The following is a 15,186-nucleotide window of genomic DNA, read 5'->3' as shown; positions in this document are numbered from 1 at the left end:
TCACCGTTTGGCAATTTAAACAAGGTTTTCCTTCTTTTTAATAGCATTCTCAGACAAGAAGAGAACGTCATTAGCAGCAACTCACCTGGCGGAAAGCTCTTGTCAGGCCAACCACCTCCTCATGTCCCCTATCCCGGAGCTCACGCCGGCCGCGATCGATTCCATCCCGGAGCAGAAACACTTTACGGTCGACGGGTTCAAGATCGCCTTCCCGCTCGTCTTGACTCCAGGCCCAGCTAAATTCGAGACGCAGACCACAGCCTTCACTCATACAGATGCCGTCATCGACTGGATCACGCGCAGGCAGGGCCACCTCGTGCAGCTCGCCCAGACCCATGGCGCCATCCTTCTGCGGGGGTTCTGCCCGCCCATCTCGACACCCGTCGACTTTGATGCCGTCTGCAAGTCCTTTGGGCTCACCAATTTTCCTTATGTGGGCGGTGCGGCCCCGCGGACCGTCATCACGGGCTCCGTGTTCACGGCCAACGAGTCACCTGCGGACCAGCTAATCCCGTTCCATCACGAGATGGCGCAGAGCAAGACGCATCCGGGCACTTTATTCTTCTACTGCATGAAACCGGCCCTGGAGGGCGGTGAGACACCGATCGTACTGTCGAATCTGGTTTACGAGCGTATCAGGGCAGAATTCCCGACTTTTGTGCAGGAGCTGGAAGAGAAGGGCGTAAGATACGTGCGGGTGCTGCCCAAGGAGGATGACCCGTCCAGTGCTATCGGGAGGGGGTGGAAGTCGACGTTCGCCGTCAAGACCAAGAGGGATGCGGAGAGTGTGGGCAGAGACATGGGTATGGAGGTCGAGTGGTTGGAAGGGGATTTGCTGAGGACGACAACCGCGGTGGTACCTGCTACGAAGAAGGATCCGCGCACGGGGAGGATCTCGTGGTTCAACAGCATCGTGGCGGCCTTCACAGGATGGAAGGACAAGCGGAACGATCCGCAAAAGGCCGTGGTGTTTGGAGACGGCGGCGCTATGAATGCGAATATCTTGAGCAGGTGTCTTGAAATCATGAACGAGCTGGCGGTATCTTTCGTGTGGGAGCGCGGGGACGTCTTGCTGGTAGATAACTGGGTGACCTTGCACTCGAGGAATTCCTTCCAGGGCGAGAGAGTCATCTATGCAAGTCTTTGGAAATAGGCAACATATTGGTTGCAATTGTTAGGTTGTATTATCACCGTCTCTGTATGTTGTCTGCACCAAGCGTCGAAGAAAAACTTACCTGGACTTTCTTTCTCTTCATTTCTTCTCCCCTTGGAGGATGTATTCATCGAGGCAAAAGTGACATGTTTATTCCGGGATGATAAAACAAGGCTTCTATTCAAAGCAATCTGTTTCTGTCGTTCCTCTCCTATTTTGTTAAAAAAAAAAAATTAAAAAAAAATGATGAGGTGGGCCTGGCAGTTGAATTCAATTTTCCAGTGCAGTTTATGTGGTGCTTTTTCTTATCACGTAAAAGAAGAAGAGGGACCCTAGCTTTCATGACACCTTATCAGACCCACTATTTGCGACCAGGATGAAGGAAACAAGGGGTTGAAGGGAGCAGTTCCAAGTCTCTCTCACTTTCACACAAACTCTCTCTTGGGGATGTGAGGGAGGTAAAGTATTCAAAGTGTAACTCACAGGGCAAGTGTTGAAGCGGTTGCAGTTTCTTAAATGATCCTCGATTAAACGCACTATGCAATGTTCCCCCACAACACAGCGCTGGCTCTAATTATCCCCGTAGCTCCAAAAGCTAAGAGAATATGCACAGAAGACTGGACTGACTGACTCGCCCTCTGTCGCGAATGCATTTTTAAGTACCATAGAAGGAATGTACATAGTATTTTTCGGTCGGCGCCGAGTAGGAATACAAACAAATTCTCACTAGCAGGGGCTGACACCCCCTGTCGATCATGGAAGAAGGAGAAGATGAAGAGCTAACAAGAGCCCAGCTTAACAATACTGACTGCTTTCCACTTGAAGATGGGCCCCCGTTCGATGACCGTATAGCAGCAGCAGCAGCAGCAGCATAAACAGCTGGCTCATGCAGCCCACCTTTTGCGACAGCATCCGCTCTGTGATCTTTTGTCTACAAGAGAGGGGCGGGGAGGACGGAGAGGGGAAAAGGAAGGTCGTGTGGGGGGCCAAGACGTCGTCACGATCGGATCCTCCTGCGGCGTCGCTGCTGTATCCTGTTAGAAAGAAGAAGCAAGAAATGTGTTATATTACGCTATGTACTATATATCATTTACAGTATTCTGCGTGCTGGCACCAGTGAAGGGTTCTAAATTTGGGAAGGTCACAAAGTAGTGGTGATTAGTCTTCACTAGGTGATGGACAGGCTGTCAAGTCGAATCACGCGCATCTATGAGAACGCATCAACGGCTCTGCCCGTGCGACCCTGAACCTGGTCACTCCAGTCATACATAGTAATAGTACATGGTACAATAGTACGGTACCATGTACCCATAGCAACCCTAACGTGGGAAGGTCCCCAATTGTTGAGTTGCACCACATTTATATGGGGATTAGGTCACAACCCTCCGGCTCTTCTTCCTATCTCGCCTTACCTTTCGTTCTCCATATTGCTGCTGGGTGGGCTGGTAATAAAACAGAAATAATGTTGGACAAGTTTCAGAGCACCGGAGCGCATACAAATGTATACATTTACACATACACACGCAAATGTATGCACGCATATAACACAACTTTCCACATTGTTTGGGGGGGGGGGTAAGTAGCATCTGCAAAAGTGAGTGACTGACAAGGATAAATGACTCGTGAGCCGACCTTGCCGACGGGGGTGGGAGGGGACCGGACGCGCAGCTATACACTATGCCGTAGACCATGACGTCATCCTGACCCAGGAGGGAGGGACACCGAGCGGACCTGCTGCTGCGGAAGGTTGCAGACTGCACCTTTATTGCTACTACAGTGAGCTCCACCACCACCTCTTCCGCTTCCACCTAGCAACAACTTCCGAGGCTGGGAACCTAAGGACCGAAGCACTCCCTCTCTGAGACAGACCAGCAGGTTGTAGTGAATACACTATAGGAGGGGCACCCCTGTGAAGGCTTCATCAAAGTGTACGACACAAGGATTATATACTGCAGTACGGGGTTTATATTATTTGATTCCTTCGTTTCTTGGTGGGAGTATGCCAGCGGAAGGAAGGGGGCACCATAAGTCATGTAACGGGAACGAAGAAGGGGTCGCGTGTTGGTCTTTTGTTCCATGCTGCTGATGACAGGCTGACTCGCTTTAGAATGGCATTACTTGTCCCTGGCAGCAAACCATTGCTAGCACAAGTCAAGATCGTGCTAAAGAAGCGATAGGGTCCCTACGGCTGAAGCCGAGCTGCGCGCGCCAATCTCGGCGGCGTCGAGGCGATCTCGAAATGGAGGGGAGGGGGGGGAGTGGAGGAGGCAAGGTTCATCCCATCCAGATAGTCTCATCGCTGGTTGCGCCAACGTGGACTGCGAGTCGCATGACAGGGGGAAAGAAAGAAGAGAGATTGGAAGTAGGAAGGAGGAGGACGAGGCTTGAAATAGTTTCGGTTTTATTTTTTATTTCATTTGCTCTGACTCTCCTCTCAGATGAACATTTCCGTCCCCTTTCAGTGACGAACCCACTATCACACAATACCACTCTGGAGCACGAACCACTTTGTGCCCCTCGACTCTCGGAAATGTTCCATGTTTTTTTTTTTTCGGTTCCTCTCGAGGAACAAGTCTGCCAACTGACACCAACAAACAATAACAACAACAAATACGTCCCCTCTCCACCCTCCGTCTTCTTGTTTGTCAGCTCCTCATCCAGAAGACTTGATTGCTTGAGGCGGTCACAATCCCTGTCTGGTCACGGTGCAGGTGCGTTCGACTTCCAAGTTTGGTCGGTGGGACCGTTGATCGTGAGGGATTGCAACCCCACACTGACTTTTTGTGTGTGGTTTTTTTTTTCTGCTCTCTTTCTTCTCCTTCCCTTTCCCTTCAGGTATTTTTTTTCGACTTTTTTTCCCCTCTCTTTTTTCCTCCCCTGCTTGCCCGCTTCCGAGCCAGCCAAGCCAAGCCAAACGCAGCATCCTCCCGCTGCTGTTCCTAGGTCCCGGAACCTGCTAGAGCCCTAGACATAGTAATTAGCTCAGCTCTCTCCTTCCCTCTCTATCGTGACGAGGGTTAGAAACCAGGCTAACTTTGGTGATCGACTCGTCTTCCTTCCTTCTCCTTCTTCTCGCTCATCGCACACGTACACGGCAGGTCCCACGAGCTCTCCTCTCACTTCTCGCCTCCTCGACGGCGATTTGTCGAGGCCACACGCCCCCACCCCTTCAACAACGACACCCCTCCACCTCCTCCTTCTCTCTTCCCCCACCGTATAATCTCAACATCAAAAGAGTCTCCCTCTCAAAAAGCTGGTCTGATCTGGCCTGGCCTAGTCTTAGTGCCAATACGGCACACGCATTCCGTCGGCTGTCCCACCGACTTTACCATCGTCATCTGCCTCCCCTATTCGAATTTGAATTTTTTTTTTTTTTGTCTTTCTTCTTTCTTCCTCTCTTCTTTTTATTCTATCTGGATTTCTTCGAGATCCTCTGCTGCTAGGCACAGAGCCTACGGTCTCTCTCGCAGCAGACCGGGCTTGGGCTTTGGGCTTGGACTTGCATGTCCTACGTCTCCTCCCTCTCTGTCCTCTACGTCTGTATCTCCGTCTTTCGCGCGCTCTCTCTCCTCGCGCCTCTCTCTGTGTTGTGCTTCACAGGGGAGTCGATCTGTTGATCAAGCACCCTGCGCTCCACAACCGCCAGCTATGCCGACCTCCTCCTCTTGAGTTAGGAGTGTACATCCTCGCAGGAAAACGAACAACAGGATGCACCCGCAACTTGGAAATGTCGGCATTGTCGATCTGCTTGAGGCTGACCCACGACCGACCTTCATCGTCGATGGCGCCAGTGGCGCCGCTGTCGCTGCCACCGGGCCCTTTTCCTCGAAGACGACGACGACGACGAGACAGGACTCCCTCATTGCCTACTATAATCCCGCCCTGGCGGCCTGTGATGATCTAGTAGACCTGCTAGAGGACTCGCGTGCCCAACACGCCGCTCTCTGGGAGTGGATCACGGCCTCGTTCCGCGCCGCCGGCGCCACTAAACTCAGGAGCTCCTCCTCCTCCGAATCCCCCGACTCCTCCTTCTACTATCTCAACGCCCAGTGGAGCAAGTGTCTAGTCCAGCAGAGATGGCTTGTCGTCGGTGCCAACGAGCAGCCCGAGTTGGCCGACCGCCCTCGCAAGGTAAGGCTCGATTCGCAGAAGGGCAGCTTCGGGGTCTCTGGCAGTGCCAACAAGGTGGCCTCGTCCTCCTCCTCCTCGACCTCGACCTCGTCCGCGCCCATGTCCGCATCCGACCCCACAAGACGCCCCGAACGCACCCCTCGGCCCTTATCAATTCCTATCACGGATGTCGGGCAACCTGCGAGCGCATCATCGCCGCTGAGGATGTCAATTGAGCCAGATTTGGTCCTACCGGAGTTGATACATGATCAGGAGCCCTATCTGAATGTCATCGCCAGCCTCGACTGGGCTTCTACCCCTCTTGGCCCGCCGGGAACCTGGCCCCCGCTTCTCAAGCAGACCTTCAACCAGATCCTTGCGGACTCCCGACCCATTACGATATACTGGGGTGATCAGTACACCCTCATCTACAACGAGGCGTTCAGCAAGCTGTGCGGTTCCCAACATCCAGGCCTTTTGGGCAAGTCGGTCGAGGCTGCTTGGCCCGGTGTCGGCAACCAGCTCAAGGACATCATGATCACAACTAGCCAGAAGCGCAAGGCCGTTGTAGACGACGAGTGGAAATCTTTCATACTGAAGAGTGACGACGCGCCCGAGGAGCTTTACCTCAAGTGGTCGATAGTGCCTATCATGGGCCAGGATCAGGACCGGGTTGTGGGCTTTCTGCATCCTATTCTCGACACGACGTCGGTGCGCCTGTGGGAGAGGCGCATGAAGATGCTGGTCGACCTCGGAGACGCCCTTGTCACGGCGAGGGCCGTGTCATCCTTCTGGGCCAAACTGATCGAGGCCCTTGACGCAGTTTCACCTCAATATGATGTTCCTTTGGCTGCCGTCTACAGCGTCCACGAGGGGTCGCAGTCTCTAGCAGGTGCGCTCTCGACTCCGCCCAAGTTATTCCGCTTCGAGGGGGGGCTCGGCGTTCCTCCTGGGCACACCCTCGCATCCAGCGCTATCTCTCTCGAGGATGGCAGCGACGAGCTGGCACACCTCTTCCGAGAAGCTTCCTTGCGGCCGTATCCACTTGTCCTGCAGAGTAAGGACGGGTCGCTACCCCAGTCTCTCATCTCTGGACTCGAATGGAGAGGATTTGGCGACGCTTGCCGGAGTGTAGTGCTCTGCCCGATCCGGCCGACGCAGGAAGAAAACGCCATGGGCTTCCTTCTCCTCGGCCTGAACCCGAGAAGACCCTACGACAACGATTACCGCCAATTCATATCACTAATGAGCCAGAAGCTCGCCAACTCGCTGGCATCGACGATCCTGATCGAGGAGGAGGCCCGAAGGGGGAGGAACGCGATCCAGGAGGCAGCCTTCGAGCAGGCACAGCTGGAGGCCAAGCTGGCCGACCGCACACGAGAGGCAACCGAGTCCATGAAGAAGTTTGAAGCCATCACGGATTTTATACCGATCGGCATGGCGTTCCAGAATGCTCAAGGAGTGCTGACCTACGCGAACGATGCTTGGCACCGCATCACGGGGAACCCAATGCGAGAGACTGGCCCTTCGATCGCGTTGAGAGATATCTTGTCATACATTGTCCAAGAGGATCGACCTGGCGTTATGCGGGCCTATGACCGGCTTCGTTACGAAGACAATGTCACCTACGAGTGCCGACTGATCCGCCGTGAGACTATCAACTCACCACCTCCCCCCATGAGAGAGTCGCCGAGCTTCGAAAAGGCGGGCGTGGAACTTCAAGGGATCGATGACCACGCCACCGAGCGTCACATCTTTGCGGCTGTAAGGGCCGAACGCGCTCCAGATGGGACGGTGCGCCAGATATTGACCTGTCTGACCGATGTGACACTCCACAAACAGACGGCGGAGGAGGCGATTAGGCGGGCGCAGCAGGCGGAGAACTTGAAGCGCATGGCAGAACTGGCGACGGTCGGCATGTACGAGATCGATCCCGAGGGCAAGCTTGTCGAGGCCAACAATGTCTTCTTCGAGATGTGCGGCCTGGATAAGGACAAGTTCGAACCGAAGGAAAATATGGTGAAGCCATGGCATATTTGTGTCAGCGACGAGGACGTCCCGGTTCTCGAGAGCGCCTTGAACAAGGTCGTCCGCGAGGGCGTCCCGCAGACTTGCGAGGTCCGACTGAGACTGCCTTGGAAAGTGGTCGACAGTCACGACACCGAGATCATCGCACCTCGATGGGTGCACAGCACCTTCATGCCGGTAAAGAGCTCAGACGGGATGACTCAGTCAGTCTGCGGATGTGTGAGCGACGTCTCGTTACAGAAATGGCAGCTGGAACGTGAGAGGCTTCGAAAGGAAGAGGCCCTCGAGTCAAAACGACAGCAGGAGAACTTTATCGACATGACCTCCCACGAGATGCGCAATCCTCTTAGCGCGATCATCCACTGCGCTGATGCTGTCATTGCGTCGCTGTCGAAGGCGCTCGACATCACGCAGCCCAACAAGAGTCTTAGTAGGCAGTCTCCGATGACCCACAACGGGATGCTTGGTGGCAACGTCCGACCAGAAGACCAAGTCCTCATGGAGAGCAGTGTCGAGAACGCTGAGACGATCATAGCATGTGGGTGGACCGTTTCTTGTTCTCCCCCCCCCCCCCCCCTTTCCTTTCTCCTCCCGGGCCTTTTTCACCTATATCTATGTGTTCTCTCCGCATACGTCCTCTTGTCCTGCCTGTTAATAATCGTCATGATACATGACTCGTGTATTGCGTTCTTTGAACTGGGCTGCGTCCCTGGATCTTTACCTTGAACCCCTCGATTAAGTACGGCACTGATTGAAGACCTTTTATCGTACAGGCGCACAGCACCAGAAAAGAATAGTCGACGACATACTCACAATGTCCAAGCTCGATTCGAAGCTCCTAGCTGTGACCCCGATCACCGTCGACCCTATACAAATCTCTCAAGAGGCGCTGAAGATGTTTGAGGTAGAGGCACGAAGAGTGGACATAGACCTGCAGATGAAAGTCGACCAGTCTTACGAAGATCTCGGCCTGGAATATCTCGACCTTGACCCGTCTCGCCTGAAACAAGTCTTGATCAATCTCCTCACCAACGCATTGAAGTTTACCAAATCTGGTCCAACCCGCTCTGTGACGATCACCATCAGCGCGTCAGATATGAAACCAACCGACTCAAGTTGCTCGGTCCAGTTCATACCGCCGTTGCAAGGGAGTGAATACCAGCAGCCTTTCCCCGCGAAAAGTGGTAACCCAATATATCTCACCATTGAGGTCAAAGACACCGGTCAGGGCCTGACTGAGGAAGAGATGAAGACATTGTTCCAGCGCTTTAAACAGGCATCGGCTAGGACCCATGTCAAGTATGGAGGTTCTGGGCTCGGCCTCTTCATCAGCAGGAGACTCTGTGAGATGCATAATGGCGCCATTGGCGTCGCATCAGAACCGGGGGTTGGGTCCGTTTTTGCCTTCTACGTCGAGACGTACCGGCCAAGCGAAGCGGCCCTGAAGGAAGCAAAAGCCACAGCACGAACAGCCCTGCAGGCGAACAGCCTTCCCATAACGAAGAGGGCAGAGTCTTTGCAGATCGGCTCGGTAGAGGTGCCGCTGAGTAGCACACCAAATAAGAGTCTGGATCAAACGGCCTCCTCGCCTGACGTGGACACGGAGATGACGATCGAACCGCCCAAGATTGAGGGCGTTCTTGTGGTCGAGGACAACATGATCAACCAGCAGCTCACCAGACGCGGTCTGGCGGATCGTGGTTTCACCGTGGACGTTGCCAATCATGGTCTGGAGGCGTTGGAGAAGATTCGTGCCTCGGACCGGTGGCTAGGGGATGTTGAGATGACGAACGCTGACGACCTGCCATCTGACACGAACCCCAACACCCCGGCAACACCGGCCAGATCACCCGATATCGCGCCTGTCAAAGGTCTCAACCTCCGCAACCCTATAACGACCAATCTCGTCACGCCCACCGCCACACCGACCAAGTTCCCCCTCAGCCTGATCCTAATGGACGTGGAGATGCCCATCCAGGACGGCCTCACCTGTACACAGCAGATCCGCGAGCTCGAGCGCCAGGGCAAAATCCTCGGCGGCCATATCCCCATCATTGCGGCCACTGCCAACGCGCGCCTGGAGCAGATTCTGGAAGCCAAAGCTGCGGGCTGTGACGACGTCATTATCAAGCCGTACCGTATGCCGGAGCTGATCGAGAAGATGCGCGTGGTCGCCATGCAGGTCGAACAGAAGAAGCGTGCGGCCGAGACCCCGACTGCCGCTGGGGCCTCCTCTGCCGCGGTGGAGGCCGTCCAGATGGAGATGGTGGATGCTCAAAAGAGTCACGGACGGGCCCCGTCCGACCCGCGGCATTGACTACATGAACGGAAAAATGGACGAGAAAAAGAAATAGAGAGGCCAGTCGAGAGAAAAAGGAAGAGGAAGTCGCAGCATTGTATAGTTTCTTAGGGATTGGGTCACAAGGAGTAGTAGGCGTTCTTTTTAGCACGGGAAGTAGCATGTTACAAAGAGGTTGCGTGGCATTTATGTGGCACAAGAAGGCATTGCCTGACGCAGCGGAGACGGAAGGATGTCACAGATCCTCGCCGACAGTCTCAGTGCCGGTCAGTCGGTGGTATCCATGAGGGAGAGGAGAGAGGTTGGTTATCACATCACATCATACGGTAGCACTGATCACTTACGGCATGGCATCGGAGCAGGAGAACCGGTTGAAAAGAGATGAGTGGGTGTGGGGTAGAGCTTGGTTCCCATCTCCCTCCTTCTTACTTGCCTCGAGCATCCTTGAGAGGAATCTCTTTCTCTCTATCTTCTTCGGTCTTCTGGGATGTGTCACTAGACTTGATGTTTTGTTGTTTTGAGACATGAGGAATGGAATGATACCCCCTTTTTTGGGCCAGCTCAATATATTTATGTGTCTGTGGTTTCACGTGAGGCGGTGACCCTAGGCTTCATAGGTGTCATTATTGCGTACGGTCACAAAGCAAAATTCCGAAAATAATGAGTAAAATGTGAGAATGTGAGGGTGGAATGGTGGAATGGTGGCCGAAGGCTCGTATCCGTCCAACTTGGGCTTGGCCAGCCGGGGTTGACTTAAATTCCGTCCTCTTCTCAAAATTGGAAGTCATCAGTGAGTAAGTGAGATGCACAATGCTTTGATTATTACGACCTGTTCCCTAGAATACACAGCTAGAATCTACCAAATTAGAACATAATTACGGTGTCAACCAACATGTCACAAGGCCTGAGTTGCATCTTTAGCGCTCCATCCAAGGTCCAACCCACTATTTCCAGCCCAGAGTAGGTTTTTCCTATATGGTAGTTGACAGTTGTGAAACTGCGCAAGAAAGCGCACAATAAATTGGCCAATAACATGCATGTGTTGTGAATATACAGCTGTTGTATGATAGATCTCAAAATTGATGATTATATTCAATTAGAAGACATGAATGTGTGCAGTCTGACACATAGGCATGCAGCATATATGGTTTTCTCCTGACTACCAGTGGGCTCGCCAGGTAGAAGAGGTTTGGCAGAAAGAAAAGGCAAGAAAGGAAGACAAAAGTCAGAAGATAACAAAAGAAGAAAAAAAAGCCTTCAGAAAGACAAAGAAAGGACTGCTCACTCTCATCCATAATTATCTGAAAATACTAGAATGTTGTCTATAAACAAGAGCCCTCAGATGTGGTGGCTAAAAAGGAGAAGGAAACAAAAAAAAGTGATCCCCCAGAACGTAACCAACGATTCTCGTGCGATGAGAATCGAACAGTGAGCCTCTTGAGTTTGTTTGGCTTTGTGGTTCCGAAATACTAAACAGAAGTATGAAAGCAATCTGTACCACTCGGCCAAACGCCCTCAGGCATCAGCAAAGATTTTGTTCACACCTATATAGCCACCCAACGCGCTCTGGGGCTCGTACGCGTACGCGACACGTTCACTCTGATTGGAGTAGCATTCACTTTGTCTCCATTCATCGACAAAGGGGTGTGCACTTTGTGACGACATAGACATCAAAGACTGGCAAATGCTGCCTCTCAAGACAGTTCTGCATTCTCCCTTTTGGAGGCCATCAGTTGATAACCTTCCTGCCCCCCCCCCCCAATTCTTTTCCACCTCCACTGTGCTGCAGAACAGCATTTCCTTTTGGTAGATTCGTAGATGGTGACATTTTCGTACCGACCAGGCGATGTTATCAAGTCTGATATTTGGAATGAAAATCGCTGCATAGGGATCTTTTTGGGCTTACTTCGCCTTGCAGATATCTTGTTTGTATGACACTACCCTCTATGAGCAGGCCTGAGCTATCATACATATTTATTCGTTCACAAGTGTTTTTGGATTTGATGTCTGCAGTCCACGGATGGTAAAGGGGTCTTGATTCAGCTTTGATGGTCACGAGGAGGCCAACTTCCATGCCAGCCTTTGTTTGGGCAACACAGGCCATGAAAATGACGAATTTTGTAGCAAATCGAAAATCCTTGTGCCAAAATTTGATGTCAGGTTGAGTACATGTGTCGTCCACCGATCCATAGAGCCAGAACAAATCTACTCTTCCCTCGTCAAAATCCTTTCGCAACTGAAAAGCAAATGAAGCAGAGCCGTTTGAGAGACGGTCGGTCCACGGTCGGTCCACGGTCACTAATCCATTCTTTGGAGCCTTGCTGCTGGTATGGTAAATATGGTGGGTGCCCTCCAGCAACTTCTGTGCCTGATATTTTGTACTTTGTGCTACTGGACACTTCTATCAAAACTCCTATCACTGGAACTGAGAAATCGGATGACACTGAAACAAAAAGAAGCAAAGTTTGGAACTAGGAAAGCAAGAAAAAACAAAGGGAAAAGAGAAATGAACACTGTCACACGCACTGGTGACATACCAGCGGGCGTTATCTTCATGCCAGATCACTCTTGAGAGACGAGTCAGGGCTCTGATACTTTGACACTATTGAATTCACGAGGAGCTTGAAGATATGCCCCAGTCCAGAATTATTCACCGAGTCACGCTGGAGGCATGGAGCATCTACCAGGTGGCAATGGCCAGCTCGTACATGTCATGACGGCCTCATAGACCTGCTAGCAACACGCACAGCCCGAATTAAAACACCGCGGATAGCACAACGGCTCATCCTACCACCGTTTTTGGGTTCAGGCCAGAGATTACTCCTGCTTAAACGAAGCATACGAGTGGGCCTAGCGTTGTTTCATGACTTCTTTCCCAGCCTGAAGATACGCAGATCAGAGACAAACCAATAGACTTTGAGGCAATTCGAAGTTGGACGAGATTGAGACGGCAGGAACGCTGAACAGTTCCATTTGACGTGAGCAGGTTCGGAAGGCTGGACCAAGTATACCTTTTTTTACTTTATCTTTGGAAGAGGAAGACTTGTTCGAATCATCGAGTAAGCATCATGACAAAAGCTACGGAGATCTAAGAAGTAGGTATTTGAGTATTCAAAGACTTTATCGCCATGTTCTCTTTGGCATTCTGAAAAGTCTTCGAGGGTCTGATCAGCGGTCCTCTGTGGTTGATAAGCCCCCGGCTCACGATCGTCAGGGGCATGATGATCTCTCCATTTTTCATGCCTAAACCACCAGGCTACAAGCTAACCGAACAGTCTGAGACTATTCGCATGTACATGATTGAGCCGCTTACCGACCCTTTGAATAGCCCGTAGGGGAGTTGTCCCCAGGGGTTGAGTTATAGATATCAAGTTACCACTGCAGATCCACGGGCTATGGAAGCACTTCCTGGTGTACTAGTGAATATTCGACCGCAATATGACCAAAGATTGAGAACAAATTGAAAGGGGCTTTCTTCTTTTCTTCTTCTTTCTTTCTTTCTTTCTTTCTTTCTTTCTTTTTTTTTTTTTTTTTGGAAAAGAAATAAAAATGAAAAGTAGATCACAGGCGTTGTCAAGCTCCTGGAGTTGTTCGTTGCCGGTTCGCAGACCCGGCGTTCTTTGATAAGTTTCTCGAGATGAGGCTTGAAAGTGTAGCGTGGCCACCTATCAAGGGCAATTAATGTTGATCGCGTTGATAGAGGTGCCGCATACCAATTGGCAGATATCCATCAAAAGACATTCTTCCAGCGGTCTGGTCAGGCAGTAGCCTCTACAGGGCCATCCCGAACATTAAGACATCGGAGTCAAGCCATAAGATTTTGTCACGCGAGGAGGGCCTGGTCGCGACCACTTCGCAGCTGCCACCTCTTTGAACTGATGCCACGAGGGGTTCAGAAGCGGTACACTCAGGTGCTTGGCGGATACTCGAAACCTTAATTGCAACAGGCCAATGATCCGCTGAATCCCATGGACAACACCAATACATATGTACATCTGGGAGATGCGTCTGCGATTACGTTGCCGGTGTGGTAGTGTGTTGAAGACGGTTTGAATACTCGAAAAATATGCCCAGATCCGAAAGTTGTCATCTTTTAACCGGAATCCTATTAATATGTATGGGTGCCCTCCTCCACCCCCCCTCTCGCCTTCCAACTTATTCATCTGAGGCGTTATGAGGCTGGGAGGCACAGCATGCAGCCACAATCCCAAGAACCGGTCTAGGTATTCCAACCACCTCGCAGAGTCCCTTTCCCCACCGGAGGACATCGGCCGAATCCTTCACGATGCAAGATGGCGATTTCGAGGTCTTCCATCGGGAATGGGACTCTCAGCAGCTAAACCGAAAAGGCACACCTCACTACCGTGGTCGTTTCCAGATCGAGCGAGAGGCATGCCAGGATGGGGATGTGAAAAGCACAAGCGGTACAGGGGAGTGGTTCCGTGCTGACGAGCAAAAATGTACAGTGTGGTCCCACTTCGGAACTGTGGCCGAGGTGAAAAAAGGTGTGTTTGCTCTTTCTGGGTAACAACACGTCAGATGCGAATCCTTTGCGGATCAGCATCCCCACCACTCTGGCTCCTTTGCTAAGCCCAGATAAACTTTGAAAAATCAATAACTGGCGCATATTTCAGGGCAGAGAGAGAGAGAGAGCTGTCAAGGTCGCGATGAAATCTCCCTTTCTTGAGGGTTTGAAACTGCCAAGCGTACAGACTGGAAACCTAAGTCACCCTAAGAAAGGGACTCGGACCTGCTCATCACTTATAGTTGGCGTGATATAACCCCTCTTCTTCAGTATGGGAGGAAGAGATATTCCGGTGCTCTCCACACCGCTCTGAAATAAAAGTGACCTGCTGTTCTGGATGCCGGCGAGCTGGTTACTGCCTGAGGACGTTTGGTCCAGTACCATAGTAGTAGTGACGGGGACTGTGCGTTGAATCGAATCTTGCTATAATCAAGGTCTGTTATGAAAGGAACACGAGGGGTCCCCCATAGTCGACCGGGACCGGGGGAGAGGGGAAAGGGGCCGGGGCCAATTATTTTCCTGCACTTAGGCAGGGGGGGAGAAATAGGAAGAAGAGAAAAGCAAAACGACAGGGGCCGAAAGTTGGTTGACCCAAGGTTCCTCACAGTCGGGAGCCATGATAAAAATCCTCGAAACATCCCGACTATACCCTTCTTGGGTCGCTTTACCATTCAGAGCGGAGGAGTTGCAGGATTTAGATAGTGTGTATCTGATGTGGTGAGAAAAATTATGTCTTCTGACCGTAGCTAACTACTTAAGTAGATAATAATCCTGATTACTGTGTATAGCCTCTGTCTTGCGCAAAGACCACCTTTGAACTTGAAAAGCAGAAGGGGAGCACAGAATTGTCGGGGTCGAAGAAAAAAGAGAGAATATCTTGTTCTCGACCCCCCCCCCCAAAAAGCCCAGGCTGCCCCTGAATACCCTAGAATGATTATCAGTGGTTCTACTGGGGGCAAGTGGATGTGCCGGCTTTCTGCTCTGCTGGTCCTAAAGTGGCGAGTTCCGCTGGAGGAGGCAAACGTTCGAAATCCTCCGAGAGCCAGACCCTGTATGCGTGGCAGCTCCACG

The 15,186-nt window shown here is 51.8% G+C and overlaps 2 protein-coding genes across 2 annotated transcripts; both read left to right on the top strand.

Moving 5' to 3' along the window:
* Positions 1 to 121: 121 nt before the first annotated feature.
* Positions 122 to 1,153, top strand: M406DRAFT_260268 (syringomycin biosynthesis enzyme-like protein; the record flags this gene model as incomplete). The annotated part of the gene is made up of 1 exon (XM_040917353.1): positions 122 to 1,153. The coding sequence occupies one exon, from the start codon at positions 122 to 124 to the stop codon at positions 1,151 to 1,153; it is 1,032 nt and encodes a 343-aa protein (XP_040775985.1).
* Positions 1,154 to 4,861: 3,708 nt separating this feature from the next.
* Positions 4,862 to 10,153, top strand: M406DRAFT_292291 (uncharacterized protein; the record flags this gene model as incomplete). Its single annotated transcript, XM_040919026.1, has 5 exons — positions 4,862 to 4,930; positions 4,985 to 5,118; positions 5,149 to 7,829; positions 8,065 to 9,068; positions 9,225 to 10,153. 5 exons carry the CDS (start codon positions 4,862 to 4,864, stop codon positions 9,606 to 9,608), a joined length of 4,272 nt encoding a protein of 1,423 aa, XP_040775984.1. The 3' UTR covers positions 9,609 to 10,153.
* Positions 10,154 to 15,186: the final 5,033 nt, after the last annotated feature.

This window comes from Cryphonectria parasitica, assembly GCF_011745365.1.
Source record: "Cryphonectria parasitica EP155 unplaced genomic scaffold M406scaffold_5, whole genome shotgun sequence".
NCBI lineage: Eukaryota > Fungi > Ascomycota > Sordariomycetes > Diaporthales > Cryphonectriaceae > Cryphonectria > Cryphonectria parasitica.
This window is presented reverse-complemented; position numbering and strand designations above follow the sequence as displayed.